At 42.7% G+C, this 21,262-nt stretch overlaps 1 protein-coding gene across 1 annotated transcript in view; it reads right to left on the minus strand.

The window, feature by feature from the left end:
* Positions 1 to 21,262, minus strand: part of ITGA1 (integrin subunit alpha 1) — a 284,456-nt gene that overhangs the window by 102,259 nt on the left and 160,935 nt on the right. Inside the window, exon 10 of the mRNA XM_033931541.1 lies at positions 3,438 to 3,511. Coding sequence (XP_033787432.1) covers positions 3,438 to 3,511 — 74 coding nt within the window. The remainder of the gene's footprint in view (positions 1 to 3,437; positions 3,512 to 21,262) is intronic.

Here is a 21,262-nt window from a genome sequence, read left to right on the forward strand (position 1 = left end):
AATTTGATAAAGCTTTTTCTTAATATCTCCCCTGCACAACAGTACTGTCAAAGAATCAATCACTAAGCATTTAAAATCCTCAAACTTGTGGTTTGCTTGTTTGCAATGCCGTGTCAAAGCATCTACATTTTGATGAGATATGTTATGTTTATGCTCAGATAGCCGTGTTTCAAAAGCTCTAGAGGTGTGGCCAATATAACAAACGGCATGGGCATATCAAAACGTATACCACATACCTGCAATTACAAGTTATAAGTTTATTCAATGCAATTGTTCTATCCTGGGAGATGATATTTTCTTTCTCAAGGGACCCTCGGCCACAAGAGGGCACCTGCTCAAACTCAGGGGCAGAAAATTTCATGGCGACACCAGAAAGTATTTCTTCACAGAGAGAGTGGTTGATCATTGGAACAAGCTTCCAGTGCAGGTGATCGAGGCAGACAGCGTGCCAGACTTTAAGAATAAATGGGATACCCATGTGGGATCCCTATGAGGGTCAAGATAAGGAAATTGGGTCATTAGGGCATAGACAGGGGGTGGGTAAGCAGAGTGGGCAGACTTGATGGGCTGTAGCCCTTTTCTGCCGTCATCTTCTATGTTTCAATGACATTCCCTTCCATCATGAGATTACACATAATACTCTGATTGCTTAATAAAGCAAAAATAAAAACCTAGAGAGCTATTTAGCAGATCACATTAAGGATGTCCAAACTGTGCCTAAGTTCTATCCATAGAACTCAGGTCTATCTGAAGCCTAAACCATGCTCAAAAGTAGACTTCCTCACAATGCCTATATTACCTAGCATACAATTGCTATGCAGCTTGCTGGCTCACTCTGTAGCATACTGGTTAAACCTACAGCCTTCTACCTTAATGTTGCTGGTTCGAATCCCAGTCATTCTGGCTGATGGAAGAGAAATAAATAAAAGCATTAACAGATTCAACTCCCAGTATTACAATTATAATGAAAAACAGCATAAAATCACCATTCTAATAACATAATAAAATATGATAACATTAAGGACATTGTCTGGATGTCTAAATCTCACCTAAAACCTGATTCTCTAAAGGATGCCTAAAAAGTTAAGACGTTTAAACAGTGCTGAACGCCGCTTAGCGCGATTCTAGAAAGGACACCTAAAGTTGACGTTGGTCCAGAGAATGGCCACCAGGATGGTCTCGGGACTCAAGGATCTCCCGTACGAAGAACGGCTAGATAAATTACAGCTATACTTGCTCGAGGAGCGCAGAGAGAGGGGAGACATGATCGAGATGTTCAAGTACCTCACGGGCCGCATCGAAGTGGAGGAAGATATCTTCTTTTTCAAGGGTCCCAGGCAACAATAGGGCAAACGTGGAAAATCAGGGCAGGAAACTGCGAGGTGACACCAGGAAATTCTTTTTCACTGAAAGGGTGGTTGATCGCTGGAATAGTCTTCCACTACAGGTGATTGAGGCCAGCAGCATGCCTGATTTTAAGGCCAAACGGGATCGACACATGGGATCTATTCACAGGGCAAAGGTAGGGGAGGGTCATTAGGGTGGACAGACTGGATGGGCCGTGGCCCTTATCTGCCGTCTATTTCTATGTTTCTAAAGGGAGCCTAACTTTAGACGCATTTTGCAAAATCAGGGCCATAATGTCCTGTAGATACACTGTGTCTGTCAGTCCATACATCAGATTTACAGAGTTTATCATTCAGTTTCCAATTCCTCCTGTAAGCTACCATACAGGACTTATCTTTGATTTTATGATGCGTTTGAAGTATAGGCCAGTATTTTTTTAATACTTTGGCCCATTGCTGGAGATATTTGTACAAAATGGAGAACACCCTACAAAATTGCCATAAGAACATAAGCAATGCCTCTGCTGGGTCAGACCTGAGGTCCATCGTGCCCAGCAGTCCGCTCACACGGAGGTCCAACAGGTCCAGGACCTGTGCAGTAATCCTCTCTCTATACCCCTCTATCCCCTTTTCGAGCAGGAAACTGTCCAATCCTTTCTTAAACCCCAGTACTGTACTCTGCTCTATTACGCTCTCTGGAAGTGCATTCCAGGTGTCCACCACACGTTGGGTAAAGAAGAACTTCCTAGCATTCGTTATGAATCTGTCCCCTTTCAACTTTTCGAATGTCCTCTTGTTCTTTTATTATTCGAAAGTTTGAAGAATCTGTCCCTCTCCACTCTCTCTATGCCCTTCATGATCTTGTAAGTCTCTATCATATCCCCTATCATATCCCCTCTAAGCCTCCTCTTCTTCAGGGAAAAGAGACCCAGTTTCTCCAATCTCTCAGCGTATGAAAGGTTTTCCATCCCCTTTATCAGACGCGTCGCTCTCCTCTGAACCCTCTCGAGTCCTTCTTAAGGTATGGCGACCAATATTGGACGCAGTACTCCAGATGCGGACGCACCATCGCCCGATACAATGGCAGGATAACTTCTTTCGTTCTGGTTGTAATATCCTTCTTGATTATGCCTAGCATTCTGTTTGCCTTCTTAGCGGCTGCTGCGCACTGTGCTTTCGACTTCATTGTCATGTCCACCATTACCCCCAAGTCCCTTTCTTGGGTACTCTCATTCAATAACATCCTTCCAATCGTATAGTTGTACTTTGGGTTTCTGTTTCTTACATGCAATACTTTACATTTCTCAATGTTGAACTTCATCTGCCATCTTGTCGCCCATTCCCCTACTTTGTTCAAGTCCCTTTGCAATTCTTCACAGTCCCGTGTCATCCAGCTAAGTGTCACCAGGTGAGGGGGGAGGGGAGCAGCTCCAGCAGGGTGGAATTTGCATCTCTGCTGCCGGGGGGGGGGGGGGGTCCCCCTGCTGCAGCTGCTCAGTTGATCACGGCAGAGGAATTCCCCCTATAAGCTGAGCCACAATCATTTTGGCCAACCACATCTAGTTTTAAAGCGCAATTCTGTAACTGGCGGTCATGACATGGGTGCTGGTTAGAGAATCGAGGAGGGTTAGGCGTCTGTCCTTTAGGGCAAACACGATTCTGCATAGGACACCGGTGAGCAATTCTCAACCACTTCTTAGGCGGCTGCTGAGACCGGTGTCCTATACAGAATCTGCCCCATACTGTATAAGATTATGTTTGGAGGTACATGTGTAGATTATAAATATGCTACTTTTCATGCATAATCTAGGCATGGTCATTTACCCTGAGAACAGACAAGACTACCTGCACCTACAAGCTATGTTACTTACAGGTTTTATGAAACATATTGGTGCCTATGTGTCTTTATAAAATAAGTGTAGGCACTTGCTTGCGTTTTTAAAATATTACCATCTAAATGTGAAATTTTACACTGTTCAGCATTCAAGTTCAATCTTGAAGAAAAATTCATCCACAGTTTTGAGAAAAAAAAATAACCTTAATATGTTTAAAAGTAAAATCATAGTGTTCATATTTATATGATCAAGTTACCTGTGAATAATGAGCACTAAATCCAGCCTGAGACATTTCCATTTCAAAAGAGGCTGCCAGCTTATCACTTGTAGCTGTAACAAAGGAAATTATATTTAGAACACTGAAAAACTATAAAGCTAGTATGATACACAGTAATTTATACTATAGTACTGTGTAAGAATTAAGGCTGAAAAATTAATGGACTAATAACACAATCAATGTGTTAATTACATGATTAACATGTTGTTTAACTCACATTAAAAAAAAATTAATGCAATTAATGCCAGCATTACAGGGGTGGGGGTGGATGTCAAGCAGGGCTGATCTAGAGGGTCCCCATAGATGGGATGTCCCTCCCTTATCCCTCCTCCCACGATCTGAAGCCTCTACATCAGGGGTGTCAAAGTCCCTCCTTGAGGGCCGCAATCCAGTCGGGTTTTCAGGATTTCCCCAATGAATATGCATGAGATCTGTTTGCATGCACTGCTTTCATTGTATGCTAATAGATCTCATGCATATTCATAGGGGAAATCCTGAAAACCCGACTTGATTGCGGCCCTCAAGGAGGGACTTTGACACCCCTGCCCTACATGCTTCATCTTTTAAAATTTTCAAGATGATCACCAGTGTGGCAGCAGTCCTCAAGCACTGCCTGCAGCCCACTCCATTGCAGCCCACCTCCTCCATGATTACTTTCTATTTCTGGTTCAAAAGGCTATGGCAGAGGAAGAGCATGGAGGAGTCCACGTGCAGCACTTGAGAATTGCTGCCATGCCGGCGATCCTTTTGAAAATTTTTAAAGGGTAGTGACTTACATCAGCAAAAATACTCACCCTCCTTTACAAAACTGCGTAAGAGGTTTTAGCGCTAGCCGGCACACTGAATACTCTGCTCCGACAGTCAGAGTTCCTATGAGTGTCAGAGCAGCGCACAGCATTCAGCATGCCGGCTTGTACTAAAAACCTCTTGCGCGGTTTTGTAAAAGGGGTGGATAGTCATATAACATACAACTCAACTTAGCTACACAGATGTATATTATATGCATATTTTTATTTTAGAGAATAGGTGGATGGATAGCTAATAACTCCTGTTTTATTTTATATTGGTAGTCAACAAAACAAAAATGTATGGCTATGTACTTGGCATCCCTTTATTTAAATATCTTTATCAACTATGTTAAACATACAAAGGGCCTTTTAAATTCTTCTGCAATATCACTCTCGTGGTCAGATATAAAGATATCTTGCCACACTCATATGATTTTTCTGTTGCCTGGCTGATCTCCATTATGACTCTTAGGCAGGTTTTCTTAACATAACATAAAAATGTATTTATATACCGCAATACCTTGCAGATCAGTGCAGGTAACAAAATAAAAGAGGACTGAGAAATTCACAGCTTGGCTCTCTGGATGCACTTTCAAAAGTGTATCTGCCAGATCCCAGTAATACTCATTTTTGTGTCATTTTATATTCAGCTGAAATGTAAGTGGGCTATAGATGATGTGTGACATATGTGACCATCTCCGGGAAAAGGTGACAAAAGTGGCAAATCCAAAATATTGAAAATGGCAGATTTTTCATGTTAGTCTTAAAATGTTACGTTTAAATTTCTGTAATTTAAAAAAAAAAATTTTTCACATAAAAGGATGAGATTTGAACTGTGTTATAACATAATTCATTAAAATCTCTCTTTTTTTGTTTCTGGAGACTTTAATAACTTTTTCCCCAGAGATGGTCACATATATGCATTTTATTTATTTATTTTACATCAGTTAACCCACTAACCCAGCGATTCTTAACCTTTAAGAATCTGATGAAAGCTATAGACCCCCTTCCCCAGAGTCCAGAGAAGAGCAACTAAGCTAATAAAGGGTATGGAAGACCTCTCATATACTGACAGACTGAAGAAGCTGGGGCTTTTCTCCCTGGAAAAGCGGAGACTTAGAGGAGACATGATAGAAACCTTCAAGATCATGAAAGGCATAGAGAGAGTAGAAAGGGACAGATTTTTCAAATTATGGGGAACCACAAGTACAAGGGGGCACTCAGAGAAATTGAAAGGGGAAAGGTTTAGAACAAACGCCAGGAAGTTCTTTTTCACCCAGAGGGTGGTGGATACATGGAACGCACTACCGGAGGATGTGATAAGCAGAAGCACGCTACAGGGCTTCAAAGAAGGTCTGGACAGGTACCTGGAGGACAAAGGGATTGAGGGGTACAGATAGGAGTAGAGGTAGGCAATAGGGATAGGATTAGAGGATTAGAGGCAGTTACAAAATTAGTCAGGGACACTGTTCAGACAATTAGGCCTGATGGGCCGCCGCGGGAGTGGATCGCTGGGCAGGATGGACCTCAGGTCTGCCTCAGCGGAGGCAACTTCTTATGTTCTTAACACAACTTTGCATACAACATTTCTTTTTTATAGAAAAAGTAATGGCAACGTGACCATTTATTTTTTTCCTCAAAACGTGACATCTACTGATTTTTAGTCCCACCCCAAATTCCACCCTAGTCCCGTCCTAGCCCTGCCCCCAATTTCTTCCATTCATTTTTCATGTACGCAGAATATCTTATTAATTCATAATGGTAACTATAAAATAACCCCCCCCCCAACAAAGCACAATGTATGCAGAGAAAATGTTAATTATCATTTATATTGGGGGAGGTTTCAAGGAGGTCAAGACAGATGACTTTAAAATATACAATATCACCTCAGTAACAACCATAGAAAAATAGACAAATATAGTGCAAAATATAGACAGCAGATATAAATTCTCAAAACTGACACATTTTGATCACTAAATTGAAAATAAAATCATTTTTCATACCTTTGTTGTCTAGTGAGTCTCTAGTTGCACTTCTTTCTAACTGTGCATCCTTTCTTTCTTTCTCTCTCTCTCCGTCCCCCCTTCCTTTCTCTCTCCCTGCCCCCCCCTTTCTTTCTCTTTCATTTGTGATTGATGCTGTCATTCGATATCCAGTGGAAGTTATTTTATACCAGCCAGGTTTCTGGGAGATGATTAAGTTTGCCTGGGTTCAGTATATCAACATTCTACTTGTTTTCTTCTGGGTGTTTGAAAGAATAAACATCTTTGTGTTTCAAAAGCTTTCTGGAAACAATATATGAATGAGGTTAGAGAATGACAATAAGACAAGAAAATTAGAATCCACTGCATTTTCCCTAAAACCGCAATGACAGAACCCCTTATTAAAATCTAAACACAGTCAAGAAGGCATCTTCTTTTTGGTATCAGTCACTACTAAATCTTTGTAAGCTTGTTTAACACTGCTGCTGTTTGTAGAAAGCATTAGTGGAACTGGTGATTCTGGCATTGTTAATACCCGATTTCTCTCTCCTTGCCCCCCCTTCTTTTTTTCTGTCTGTCTTTCTTACTCTCTCCCTGCCCCCCCCTCAGCCACCGCCTCCTCCCTGCCCCCCTCAAGCCAACGCTGACACACTCCCCTAACTTTATCTTTTTCCCTGCTTCCCAGATGATGATGCAGCAACAGGGCCAGGCGAGGCAAGTGCAGCAACTGCACAATGGCTGGCCCAGAAGCCTTCCCCCAACATCAATTCTGACATCAGAGAGGAAGTTCCAGGCCAGCCAGGCAGCGATTAGCTGGCCCGGAACTTCCTCTCTGATGTCAGAATTGATGTCAGTGAGAAGGCTTCTGACCGGCCGTTGTGCAGTCTGTGCATTCACCTCGCCTGGCCCTGTTGCTGCGTTGATGGCAGGAAAGCAGGGAGAAAGCCTAGGCTCCGCGATCGCCTGCCCCGTTGTCCCCACGCACAGCTTCAGGACGCTCTCTCTGAAAACGGGACATTTTGGCATCCTGAATCTGTATGTAGGGACAACGGGATAGGGAATCTAAAAATGGGACGGTCCCGTTCAAAACGGGACATATGGTCACATTAAGTAATGGTCACTCATAATTATGAAATATAATCCTCTTGTCCAAATTAAAATAGATCTACTACTATTAAGTTTTCTACTATCATTACTACTACTACTACATCTACTCTCTCGTTATGTGCAAGAAAAATCGATAGTACCGGGCTGTATTTTGAATATAAATGTTAATTTTTATCTGACCCTTATGGACCCCCTAAAACCCTTCCATGGACCCCAGGTTAAGACCCCTGTCACTAACCAAAGAGCCCAGGGCAAAATGTAGAAAATACAAGGCTTGTACTGATAGTCTAGGAATACAGATGCAACCAGTCTAAGATACAGTGCAGTCTGAAAAGTAACATTTGTCTGAAATTATTTCATTGCTTTTGGTTTTTCAGGCTGATATGGGAAGCCGCAGTAGAATCCATTGTCTATTACCTCATTTAGAAGACTGCAGCCTTTTTTTGGTAATTCAGGCCAAGTTCTGTACTAAGATGCCAGATGTTTATAAAGTTGTTAAGGAAAGCCCTAACTGAAATGATTATAGACCAGTGCACAGTAAGCTACATTTATTATAAAAGGGGTGGAGACACGGTATGTGGCTGTGCAAAGACTCCTAATTAGGGAATCCGAGCCATCTGAAATGCTGGGCTTGCTGGTCAGGCAAGGGAGAGTTACAGAGGAATGTGAAAGCCATTAATCCCTTGATCCTTCTGGAAGTCTTTAGGAGTCAAATGCTTGAACATCTCTTCTTAGGTGAAATGCACAGTAAATTATTGTCCCCAGAGTGAAGCTGGATTCAGTGCTATCAAAGAGCTTATCCTGCTCACAAAGAAGTGAGGTAGAATTAAAAAGCAGCTTAAGGAAATTAGTTCAGAATGCTTAAGCAGTTTTTACATGTACAGTATAGATAGTGTCATTTGCATGTGTAAATTACATACACATATAAACTGTTTTAGAAAGCTGCCATTTATGCATGCAGATCTGCTTATGGGTATGCTTCTTGTAGGAGATAAATTACTTAATTAAATGAAGGAAAGGATCTCAGAATTGCCACTCCAAGAATCATAGTAATATTATCCATATAAGGAATTGTGGTAGGAGTATCCTTCATTGATCCAAAACCTTCATATTTTAAAAATGACTATATGTGACACTTAATCTAAAATTTTTATAGTTACTACTCAAAATTTTATTCAGATTATCTCTTATTCAATTTTATGTTTATAGATTATTTTTGTTTCTTATATTAAAGAAAAAACTACTTTTTGAGAACTCTATGAATAATTCAGCAATTAAATATGTGCAAATAACAAAATTTAGAATAGAATTGTTCTAAATTTTATTTTCACAATGCTATTTGCACATATTTAATTGCTGAATTATTCACAGAGTTCTCAAAAAGTAGTTTTTTCTTTAATATAAGAAACAAAAATAATCTATAAACATAAAATTGAATAAGAGATAATCTGAATAAAATTTTGAGTAGTAACTATAACATTTTTAGATTAAGTGTCATATATAGTCATTTTTAAATATGAAGGTTTTGGATCGATGAAAGATACTCCTACCACAATTCCTTATATGGATAATATTACTATGATCCTTGGAGTAGCAATTCTGAAATCCTTTCCTTCATTTAATTAAGTAATTTATCTCCTGGTAGATTAACCTTTTGAGGATCTGATTGGTTGTGATTAATCGTTTTCACTTTTTTGCACTAGTATGCTTCTTGTAGGCCAGATAAGTTTGTTTATATTTCTGATTTTGCAACAGTAATGCATGCATACTTCAAGAAAGGCAGACATTGGCATTTACACCTGATCTCAGCATAGGCATTGCTACGGGGTAGCACAGGGTGACAAGTGCCATCCAAAAGAATGGCTTACCAACTCTTTACCACCCCAGATTTTTCAGGCATCTTCTAACCACTCTCCCTCCACCCCTTGAAGTTGGGGACCTCACCTTCTTGCCCCTTCAGAGCAGACTAGCCATCATTTCCTCCTTCCGCCCCCCCCCCCCCCCCCAGAGGACATGCAACCTTCCATTTCATCATGATACAGAAGCCTTGTGTCTGCTATGTGGGAACAGGAAGAAGCATCAACATAGGAGTTCACAACAGAGACAAGGCTTCCAGGACCAGCCTGTGTTTCCGAACACTACTCATGACAAAATGGAAGGTTAAAGGACTGCTTTTTTTTTTTTTTTGGGGGGGGGGGCAATAGAAGAGAAAGAGAATGAACTGGAAAAGAAGCAAGAAGAGGTATAAGTCTGCAATGGTGGAAGGGTGAGGGAACATTGATGCAGCATGACCTGACTACTGGGGTAGTGGGGAAGGAGAGAAATGCTAGACTGGGGAAGGGGAGAGATGTTTGAGCCATAGATGGAGGGGGAGAGACAGAAAGACATATTCTAGGATTGGGGTGGCGGTATCAGCAGAGGGAAAAGAGAAAGACTGGACCGGGGGGGGGGAATGGGAGAGATCTGCACCCAAAGTTGGAGGAGGGATAGAGAGGGAAGGAGAGATGCTGGCTTTGGGATTGTGGTTCAGAAAGAAAAGGAAGAGAGGAGGAGAAGCTGGACTCAAGGAGGCACAGGGAGAGAGAGGGTAATGCTGGGCACAAGAGGGATGGTGAGAAAGAGGGCAGGCTCTCAATGCAGAAGGGAAGATAGGAATGGGCATACAGAGAGGGAATATTAGCCAGGACAGATAGGGATGCAGAGGGAATGATAGTAGACATGCAAAGAGAAGAAGGGTCTGATTCTATAAATGGAGCCATAAGTTAGGCAGTGGTAGGCACCCTACTGCTGCCTAATTGTTTTAATTGACTCCACCGTTAAAAACAATTACAAAATTAAGCACAGTAATTGTATCTACATAAATCTAGTAGAATTTGTATTCTAGTAGTATTCTTCTCACCTCCTCCACCTCCTTGAGGCCCCTCTTACATTCCTTTCCATTTATCCCACTGTTCCCTCTTCACCACCACATCCAACATTACTCCCCTCTCATCTCTCTCTTCTCCATGCATCTCTACCTCACTCCTCTCCCACAACCATGTCCAATAATTCTCTCTCCCTTCCTCTCTCTCTGCCCAACAGTTCTCCTCTTTCTTCATCTCTCTTTCCCTCAGACACCCAATTCTCCCTTTCTACTCCCTCCCTCACCTCAGCATCTTTTCCCTCACTCCCTCCATTCTTCCATCCTATGGCTCATGCTCTTCTCTCTCCTTCCCTTCATTCTGTGTCCAAAATTCATGCCCCCTCCCTCTTTCCTTCCTTCATTTGTCCAAAGTTTGTGCTGAGTCCCAACACCCTTTCTCCCTCCCTCCCTCCTGCGAGTGTTTACGTTCATGCCAGCTCCCTCCTCACTGCCACAGTTGTTTTTCTGCTTAAAGCCACAGGTGGTGGCTCCTACGCACTTCCTGCAGTTGATCTGGAAGCCTTCTCTCTGATGTCGCCCCCCGGGGGGGGGGGCGGGGCGGACGACGGAGGTCCAGGAGGGGCAGGCAGAGGGGAACGAACAGGGGGCAGTATCCCAGTATGGATCCACAGAAGCGCCCCCAGACCAGATCATCAGGCCCAGTCAATCCATAGTTAACAACTTATCTGGGATCCCTCTTACCCCCGACCAACTTAGGGTATTAAATAGAGGTCTTTCTTTTGTTCCCTCATCTCGTTACGATCTGTTTACAGCACGTTGCAACATCGAACGCTTCATTAGATCCCTCCAAATTAAATTATTCTTTCAGAATCAACCTGATATCGGGGATCCCTCTATTTTTAGAGCTCCCTCTACGTGGCAACCCCCAGGTCCCCTTGATCCTGCTCTTTACACTTTTCGGGAGCTTGTCATAAGGGATTTAAAAACTCTTGAATTATCCCTTCAACAGAAACCCCGTAGGTTCTCTAACATGTCTACAGCAGAACATAGAGCGCTGACTGAATTAGGGAATGATACTCAACGCGTTTTCAAGCCGGCGGACAAGGGGGGGCTCAATAGTGGTTTTGAGTAACCACCAATATGTAGTGGAAGTCCACAAACAGCTATTTGACTCTCGTTTTTATTCAGTACTTACGGGGGATCCCACTGATTCTTTGATTAGCACTATAGCTACCATAGTAGATTCTGCTTTGGAGGATGGCCAGCTTACGAAAGCTGAAGCGAAATATCTAAAGCTCCCCTTTCCCCGTCGTCCGACCTTCTATATTGTCCCCAAGGTCCATAAAAATACATTTCCCCCACCCAGGAGACCCATTGTATCTTTGAGGGGTACGGTTCTGGAACCTCTCTCTAAATTTATTGACTGGTTTTTGAAACCTCTGGTGACTAACACTAGGTCCTACATTAAAGACACCACTCACTTTTTGTCCATTATCGAACAATTTACTGACATACAAGACCACTACATTTTAGTCACTTTAGATCTGGAATCTCTATATTCTAACATCCCTCAGCTCGCTGCCTTGGAACTGATTTCTGGGATTTTTATGCAGGACATTCAACACGATCGTATTCGAGCTGATTTCCTTATTAAGCTAGCCCGGTTGGTCCTTTATCACAATTATTTCCAGTTTGACCAACAATTCTTTCTCCAGACCCATGGAGTCGCCATGGGCACGGCTGCTGCTCCAAGCATCGCTAATTTGTATGTGTCTTCTTTTGAGGAACGGCTGTTGTATCCATCTGCCTGGCACTTTTACATCAAAACATGGCTCAGATTCATTGATGACGTTTTTTGCGTCTGGACGGGTCCTGTTTAATTACTGTCCCATTTTCTGGATTGGCTCAATACCCTCGACCCCAATTTGAGATTTACCATGTCATATGACCTCCATAAAATCTCTTTCTTGGATGTATGGGTCCAAAAAACTGATAACATCTTGACCACTACTTTATATAGAAAACCAGTCGAAGTCAACAACTACTTAAATTATACCAGTTGTCATCCCACTAAACTCAAACAGTCCTTGCCTATCAGTCAGTTTCTACGCATTCGTAGACTTTGCACGGACCTTGGAGAATTTCGGAGGCAAGCACGCATCCTGTACACCCGCTTTAGCGAGCGGGGATACCCTCATAGAGTTCTTACTCAAGCTTATAAAAGAGCTCTTTATGCAAACAGGTCCTTACTTTTCTCAAAAGCTCCTTCCTGTGAGGATACCAAGACCATCTGTGTCCTTTCTTTTTCAGACCATGCCTCTGAAGTGGCCCAGAGCATCAGGTCCCACTGGCACATCCTCCAGCTCCACTCCAGCTTTCAAGACTTACCTTGTATTGCATATGCTCGTCCCAGGAACATTGCTGACCGTGTGATCCACTCAAGATATATTTCCAATCGAACTCAGATCCAGCGCGCAGGTCAGCATACAAAATGCAGTGACAACTGTAACATATGCGCTAGTTCAATTGAGGGCCCCACATGGCAACATCCTGGGACCCTTAAAGTGTATTTTCATAAAACCAATACCCTGTGCACCTCTAAGTGGGTTATATACATAATTGAATGTCTGTGCCATATGTTATACATGGGGCGCACCCAAAGAACCATCAGAACACGTCTGATAGAACATCAGAGCAGGATTAACACCAAATCTATGAGCTCCCCTATGGTGCCCCATTGTGTACAATTTAATCACACTTTTCAAGATCTGAGTTGGACTGTTATTGAGCAGATCTATGATGATTACCAGGGCAACAAATTAGCTCTATTGCAACGAAGGGAGCAGTATTGGATCTTTGAGCTCCAAACTCTATTTCCTACCGGGCATAACGAATATATTGAGTGGCATCACACTTTCTAATCCCTCAGAGTGTTCTTAGCTTTGATTGTGCGTATTTTGGACTTTATTCAGTATGACTATTTTAGACTCTCCTGCGAGGGTTAGTAATTTTCTTCTTGCCCTCAGCTGTTTAGTCACATGATGCAGTGACGTCACCTTTTCCGCAGTTCAAATCGGAGGCGTCCATCTTGTTCAAGCGCCATTTTCCTTCACTGCCAATTCGCTACAGCCCACTGATTTTGGGGCTTCTGCTTTGAGCCAGCCGTTCCTGAAGAAGGGGGTCTACCCCCGAAACGGAGTCCCGTAGGACACTTGGTTACCTGCTGGCTGTTTTTCCTTGAGAAGCTAAGTATCTTCCATTGGCTTTATTACTGAATTTGGACACTTGAATTTTCTTTCTTTGGCCCCCCTGGATCAGGGGCAGAGACCACTAGTAGAAAGGGTGTTTTTGATTTTGTACACACTTTCTGCACTTTTGTGTTATTTATCACCAAACTCACAAGAGAGCCCGGGGATGTTTCACAGTTGACACCTTTCTGGGTGCAAACCAGTGACAGCCGTTATCTCCGGGAGACTGGAGGAAGGCTGTGTGACTGAGGGCTCTCTTATATATTTTAGTAATATTTAATTGAATTTATCTTCCTTTGAGTGAATCCCCTCTACTAGCGGTCTCTTCCTCTCATCTCAGTTTCTTTCTTGGGGTTTGGGAGAATTTGTTGTTTTAGTTATATTTTCCTCTCCCATTCTTCGGGTTCATTCAGGATAACATCAGAGGGAGCACTTCCATGTCAGCCACTGGACACACGAGGAGCCGCCGCTGCCACACGAAGCATTAAGCAGAAAAATGAAGGAGGAGGGAGACGGTCAGAAAGTAAACTCCTGGGGGCGGCAATGAGCAAAACATCATGCCCTCGAACTGGGCCACACAAAACACCTTGCTGGGTTGGTGGTTGGACACCCCTGTTCTAGAGCAATCGGCCCTTGTGTGAGCAAGTCCAGATACAACTAGAGCCAGAGACATTCGTCCACTTGCATGCATACTAGATCTGTTTACCAAGGACACCTGGGCCAATCCAGGGTCATGAAATCACCCTCCCTGGGTGAGATGATATGTGACGGACCACCTGGCTTATCAGTGGCCATGGAGGAAATACATATAACAGTATGGACTTCGGCCATGATTTCTCTTACTTCTAGGAAATAATTAAAGGAGTTGAGAATTTTAGCAGCTCTCTAGCGTTTAAATTTCCCCAACTATGGAATGAGCTTCCCCTAATTTTGAGGTGTCTCAGTTCCTTCCAACTCTTCCGTAAACTTCTAAAAACTTTTTTATTTGCTAAACATTTTGAAAACTAACTGCTGTATTTCAGTTTACTTTATTTTTTTAAAATTTATTGTTAACCGCGTCGAGCTTCCATTGGTTGAAGACCAGGTATGTAAGGTTAAGTTTTAGTTTAGCTTAGTTTGTATCTTTAGCTGAAAAACTGAGGCGCTTTCTTGTTGCATGCTGTTGCCATTCGATTGAATGCTGGATGACCCCAACCTCCAACAATATCTTGGAACACCCCCAGGGCCAACGACCACTCTCCTGGATCCAATGTCTGTCTGCTGAGGTAGTCCACTTGCACACTGTCCACTCTGGCTATGTGCATCACCATGATTGCCAGAAGGTGCTTTTCTACCCAAGCGAATAATAGTTTTGCCTCTAGTTGGAGCCATTTAGTCCATGCTCAGTCTTTGGAATACCTGGGAGTTCTCTTCAATATGGCAAAAGGCTGACATTTTCTACCAGTCATATAGACAGAAACTTTGGGGGCAAATTATGAAACTTCTGTTGCAGCCTACAACGTGGCACTACCCTAAGGTTCTGAGCTCAATGATGGCTTCCATAGAAATAGTACCCTGGGCAAGGGCACATATGTGTCCACTTCAGGATGCACTATTGTCACAGTCTCCCCAGAGAGACTCCCTACAGGCCTTTCTACCCTGGACAGAGGCAGTCCACAGCAGCTTGAGCTAGTGGCTCTGTAACAAAGTGTAAAAATAAATTGTTTTAAAAACTCACTTGGAGGGGAAAAGCCCTAAAGTAGCTGCATAAAACAGCAAATAAATGCTGAGACTTTGAGCTCAGGATCCTGGAGAATGCTTGGATGATGTATGAGTGTTGGAAAGAATTCTAATAGAGTGTGCACGTGGAAATTCTGAGAGTGTGCATGTGGGATTCTCAGCAGTTTTCAGTGGTTAGAGTCAGGATTTTGATTTGAGTAATAAAAGGGAAGTTCCATTGGTTACTTTTTGGATTTAGGAATAATTAAAGCTAGTGAAATTGATAGTTGAAAAGAATAAGAAGCTATGTTAAGTAATTCAAGGAGATTGTAAAGCACTTCTGAGTTTTAGGATTTGGTAAAGGGTAATTGTTAAGAAAAATGAAAAGGTAGGTGGAGAGTTTAAAGAATAAGTCTTTGATTTGGAAAGCTACTCTGAATTAGGTTCAGTAGTAGTTTGAGCAATTTAAATGGGATTCATTTAAAAAAAAAAAGCCTGCTTATAGTTAATTTCAGAATCTAGATTGGCTAATTGCACCAGACAGTGCTGTTCAGTGGCATGAATATTGGCAGACTCTAAATATTGAAGTGGGTTATGATCTGTACGGATGAGAAATTTCTTATACAGCAAGTAGTCCTTGAATTTTTCAGTAGCCGCCCACTTTAATGCAAAAAACTCTAATTTAAAAATATTGCAATTGCTATCGTTACATTCAGATTTGCGTAGGACACGACTGGCATAAGCTATTACTTTCTCTTGATCGTCCTGTATTTGACTTTACACTGCACCGAGTCCATGGCGGTAAAAGCTCCGAAACTCAGCGTCCAAGCTATTACTGCTATGGCCGGTATGAGCCACGCCACTATGAGCATCAGAGCTGTTACTGCCATGGCCGGCACTAAAAAAACCACACTATGGTTTTGTAAAAGGGGGGTATATGTTCCATCTTTGCTTACATCCTATGCTAAATGTTTTATTGCTATTGTAATTTGTATTGTTGAATATTTTTTTCTGCTGTAATTATCTCTTGCTTATGTTTGACTTCTTGCTGTATGCTGCCTTGAGTGAATTTTATCAAAAAGGTAGTAATTAAATCCTAATAAATAATGGAAGATAGAGAATGGAATAGTAAATTCATTTTTACCTTGGAAGGGAGTATGGAGAACTCTGACAATTTCATTTGTTCATATAGCTCATCTGAAATGCCAAAACTTTGGTCCCAACAGTATAAGCTATCTATAGGGAGCTATCCAGCTAGTATCGAAAACACAGCATCAAGAGGGTACTATATAAAGGAAAAAATAAAATGATTCATTTAGATCAATTTGTGAAAATAGTGACATTAAGATTATATTTTCCCAGACCGAGGTAAACGAATCATTATGCCCTTATATAGTTTCCAATTGATGCTGTTTTTCCAATACCAGCTTATACTGCTGTAACCAAAATTTTGGCATTTTGGATACATTTTATGTACTTATTAAAATTGTAAGCTTTTGTGTTGGTGTGCCAAAGTAATGCTTTTTTTTTTTTTTTACTCCATCTGTTGTCTCAGCAAAACTGTTTCAGTGGCCTGGACACTACTTAAGAGATATTTTCAAACAAATTACTGAAGTCATGCTGTTTTCACAAAATTTCTGCCAAAACAAGCATTATACACCATTTCCCACAACCTTACTTGGCAGTAAAACATGAGACAATTTCTGAAGCGAGACATCTAAACTGATTATTTCAAAAAGTAAGTGTTGACTACTGGAGAGCTGCTGAGTCCCATGAATGTCTACAGTGAGAACCCTAGCTGCTTTAAGGTTACTGACGTTGCCTCTAGGAATTGGTAGTTTCTTTAGCTGCTGGCAAGGTAACAAACAGATTGAGGCCATCTCACTTAGAAATATAGGTTTAAACCAAAAAGATTTATTCTAAAGACAGCAGCTTCTGTAATTCATATTACACTATTTGTATTTCAAGATGGCTCCCATGTGCTAAACAATATGGGGGTAAAAATAAAAAAACATATAAAAAGTGTCCTAAATGGCTACTTAGACGATCAAAAAGCCTGATCGTCCAAGTACCCATAACCAAAGCTGATTTTTAGACGTATCTAAAAACAGCTTAGGCCTTTCCCTTGCCTCTAAACGCACAGAGAGAAAAGAGGTGTGTTTAGAGGAGGGGAAAGGGCGGGCAGTGGGCGGGAGGAGGGCCGACTTACACCTAGCCTTACAACAGGTATAACCAATACAGTTTAGTCGGCACTTAGACCTTTTTCACTTAGACGAAATAAAACCAGGTCTAAGTGCCGAAAAAGGGACCGCTGAGCTGATGGCCGTTGGCGCCATTAGTTCAGCGGCCCGGCAACCTAACCATCGCGGCAGGAGAGATGCCTCCTCTCCCCTACCGCGATGCCATCACTCTTCAACCCGAACTTCCCCGACCTGCGGCAGTTGGGGTAGAGGAGTGATGGCATCGCGGTAGGGGAGATGAGGCATCTCTCCTGCCGCGATGCATCACTCCTCCCCCCACACACCAGGGGCAAGAGGGAGCTCAAGCCCTCTTGTCCCAGCCAATCGCGGCACCCCCGACACGATCAGGCCCCGCCCCCAGGAGGGGCCTAAGGCTCCCGGGTCTATTCTGATTGGCCCAGGCACCTTAGGCCCCACCAGTAAGCAGGGCTTTGGGACGGATGGGCCAATCCGGCCTCATTCCATCGTTGGCTGCCTGCCGGACAGGAGGGTTTGGCTCCCGTCTGTCTGGCCAACTAAACAACGGTACGGGGAAGGGGGGTGGGGATGTCGTGGGGGTCGGCCAGGGGGGTCGCGGGTTGGCTGGGGGGGCGGTCGGAGGTTCTGGGGGAGGGGGCGGTTGTTGGGGGGAGGGGGGTTTGCGTCGAGGGCAGGAGGGCCTGGGATCCCTCCTGCCCGTAATGTAGTGGGGGTAGGGGGTCACTATGGCCAGGAGGGTTTGGGCTCCCTCCTGGCCCGATGTTGTAGGTGGGGGGAGGGGGGCAGGATCGGCTGGGCCAGGAGGATTTGGGCTCCCTCCTGGCCCGAACAACTAGCGGGGGGGAGGGTCGCCAGGGCCAGGAGGACTTGGGCTCCCTCCTGGCCCGAACAACTAGCGGGGGAGGGGGGTCGCTTGGGCTCCCTCCTGGCCCGATATTGTCGAGGAGTTGGGGAGTCGGCGGGGCAAGAGGGCTTGGGCTCCCTCTTGCCCCGATCGTGTCGGGGAGTCGGGGGGGGGGGCAAGAGGGCTTGAGCTCCCTCTTGCCCCGATGTTGTCGGGGGGGGGGGGGTCGCAGTTTGACATGGCAGGAGGGCTTGGGCACCTTCCTGCCTGGATCTTTGTGCACTTGCAAGTAGTTTTCGACCTAATTCACTATTTCACTTTATGAACTGCTACAGAAAATATGAACTGTTTTTGATTCGTACAGATCTCGACTCAATTTATGAATTACATCAATTACACGCATTTTTAAAAAAATATTTTTCCATCCATCTTATATGAACTGTTTGTACATTTATGAATTAACTCATCTTATGGTATACTGTTTGCACTTGCACTTGAACTTACTATTTACAATTGCTCTGAAAGTTTTTCAAGACTTATTTGTGTACTTTATTATTTTCAGCACTTTATTTATTTTTGTCCCGGGAGATTATTTATCATTCTCCAGGAGCAAGTGTTTGAAAGGATTTGCACTATTTACACATTTTTTGACTTTATAAAAAAACAGGACAATATGATGTATGAGGCAGTTCTTATTTAGACTTATGTCTGGTGCTAGTCACCAATGAGTTACTGCCTGAGCCATAAAAAAATACCAAAAACCTCCGTGTGTTATTGGAAAGGCTCGTACTGATGTCCATTTATTTCAAAAAATTCTACTTAAAGAAAGTCTATCTAGTTTAATTCCTTTCCAACCCTTTCCCCAGGAGAATTAAAGTGTTGGCCAATTAATTTTTTTTGATAGTTTTTACTAATCTTTAGTTACATAAGTTAACTGCCTTTAGTCAATATTCTATAAATTGAGAGCACAAATCCATTGCATGCCATTGTCAAGAGGGTGTGGACCTGGGAGGGACATTGGCAGATCAGGGGTGTGCCTGGAACTTATCACACAGGTTATAGAATGCTATCAATTCTGTGTTGTTCATGTTCAAAGACAGCATGTACCTGCAGACTTAAGTTCATGTTCTATAATGGCAATTATGCATGCAATTGCTGATATAAAATTTGTAATTAGCGCGCATCATCCTGGTGCCTAACTTTAGGCAACCTGTATAGAATTACCCTTTAAGGGTCATATTCTATACATAACACCTAAAAAATTGGCACCAGAAAGGATGGCACTTAGCACAATGCTATAAAACACCTCTAAAAGTTAGGCACAGTTTATAGCAGAGGTGTCCAACCTTTTGGCTTCCCTGGGCCGCATTGGCCGAAAAAAAATTTTCTGTAGCACCCATCTGCGTTAATAACATTTAGGCACAACCATTTATGACACCTCTTTAATGCCCAAGTGATTGCTGTCCCCCTCCCTCTCTGCTAAAAGTAAAACCAGAAGGGGCTACTAGGCTCCCTGACAGCTTCAGATATTATGGACACTCTTAAAGAACAGCATGCAGATCTAAGGAGTAGCCTAATGGCTAGTGCAGTAGACTGAGAACCAAAGGACCCAGATTCAAATCCAACATCAGCATTTTGTTTTTTTAAAATTTTTTTTAATTATGAGCCCTCCAAGGGATAGAAAAATACCTACTGTACCTGAATATATTAGACCCCAAGGAGACTACTGAAACAATGTAACCCTAAAGACTATTCAAGCAATGTACTTTCAGGCACAGTAGATATTTTTCTGCTCCTGGAAGGCTCACAATTAAAAAAGGATCACAAAGGGCTGAAATTGTATTTGGACCATAATCCCCTTCTCAACCCACTATTCCAAGGGTAGGGAACTCCAGTCCTCGAGAGCCGTATTCCAGTTGGGTTTTCAGGATTTCCCCAATGAATATGCATTGAAAGCAGTGCAAGCAAATAGATCTCATGCATATTCATTGGGGAAATCCTAAAAAACCCAACTGGAATACGGCTCTCGAGGACTGGAGTTCCCTACCCCTGCACTATTCTAACTATTAGGCTACCCCTCCGCTCTGCTTGGTTGTCTGTGCGGCCATTTTATAAAGACAGATGTCTGTGTGGCAACGTAGGAATATATGTCCATGAGGAGGGTGGTGTAGTGATTAAAGCTATAGCCCCAGCAACCTGAGGTTGTGGGTTCAAACCCCATGCTGCTCCCTGCAACCCTAGGCAGGTCGCTTAATCCTCCACTGCCCCAAGTACATTAGACAGACTGTGAGCCCACCGGGACAGATAGGGAAATGATTGAAATATCTCTATGTAAACCACTGAGTGTGGTTGTATAGCTACTAAAAGGCAGTATACAAGTCCTTGTCCCTGTTCATAATTTGGAAGTTTTAGTTTATTAAATGGATGTGTATGTTGGATGTTTCATGTGTATTTTAGAACAGGCTTTGTATCATCTACTAAAATACATGTGAGACTGCCACCCATTTGTGATGTTCTGAGTTGGGCATCCTTTCTACAATGCTGCTCTGTTCATCTTGTATCAAGAAGTTTATTTTGGTAAAATTACACATGCATTAATAGTGACATAATAATGAAACAAGTGTCTCATTTTTACCAAGCAGTATATTCATAATTTAGTGGACTTAATGCAATGAATAGAATCGGCTTAACCACTAGTCAGACCAGGTGGTTGCCTCAGGTGGCGGCTTCAGGGATGGGGTTGGGACCAGAAGAAGCAAAAAGTAGCTGAAGTTGAAGTACAATAAATGAATAAATCAAGGAACATTTTTGTTGTTTACCTGCAATTACATCACTTTCTTTTCCAGAGATAAACATTGATATGTGAACACTTCTTAAGAAAGAAGTTAACATTACATGGGGTGTCATAATTTTTTCACATGACAGTATACTTGGAAACATGTTACTACAGCTTCCAATTTGAAGAAACAGTCACAGCACAAAAAGCCTATTTTACTAACTCTCCCCTCACAATAGACATAGGGCAGGGATCTCAAAGTCTCTCCTTGAGGGCCGC

Source organism: Geotrypetes seraphini, chromosome 1 (assembly GCF_902459505.1).
Source record: "Geotrypetes seraphini chromosome 1, aGeoSer1.1, whole genome shotgun sequence".
In the NCBI taxonomy this organism is placed as follows: Eukaryota; Metazoa; Chordata; class Amphibia; order Gymnophiona; family Dermophiidae; genus Geotrypetes; species Geotrypetes seraphini.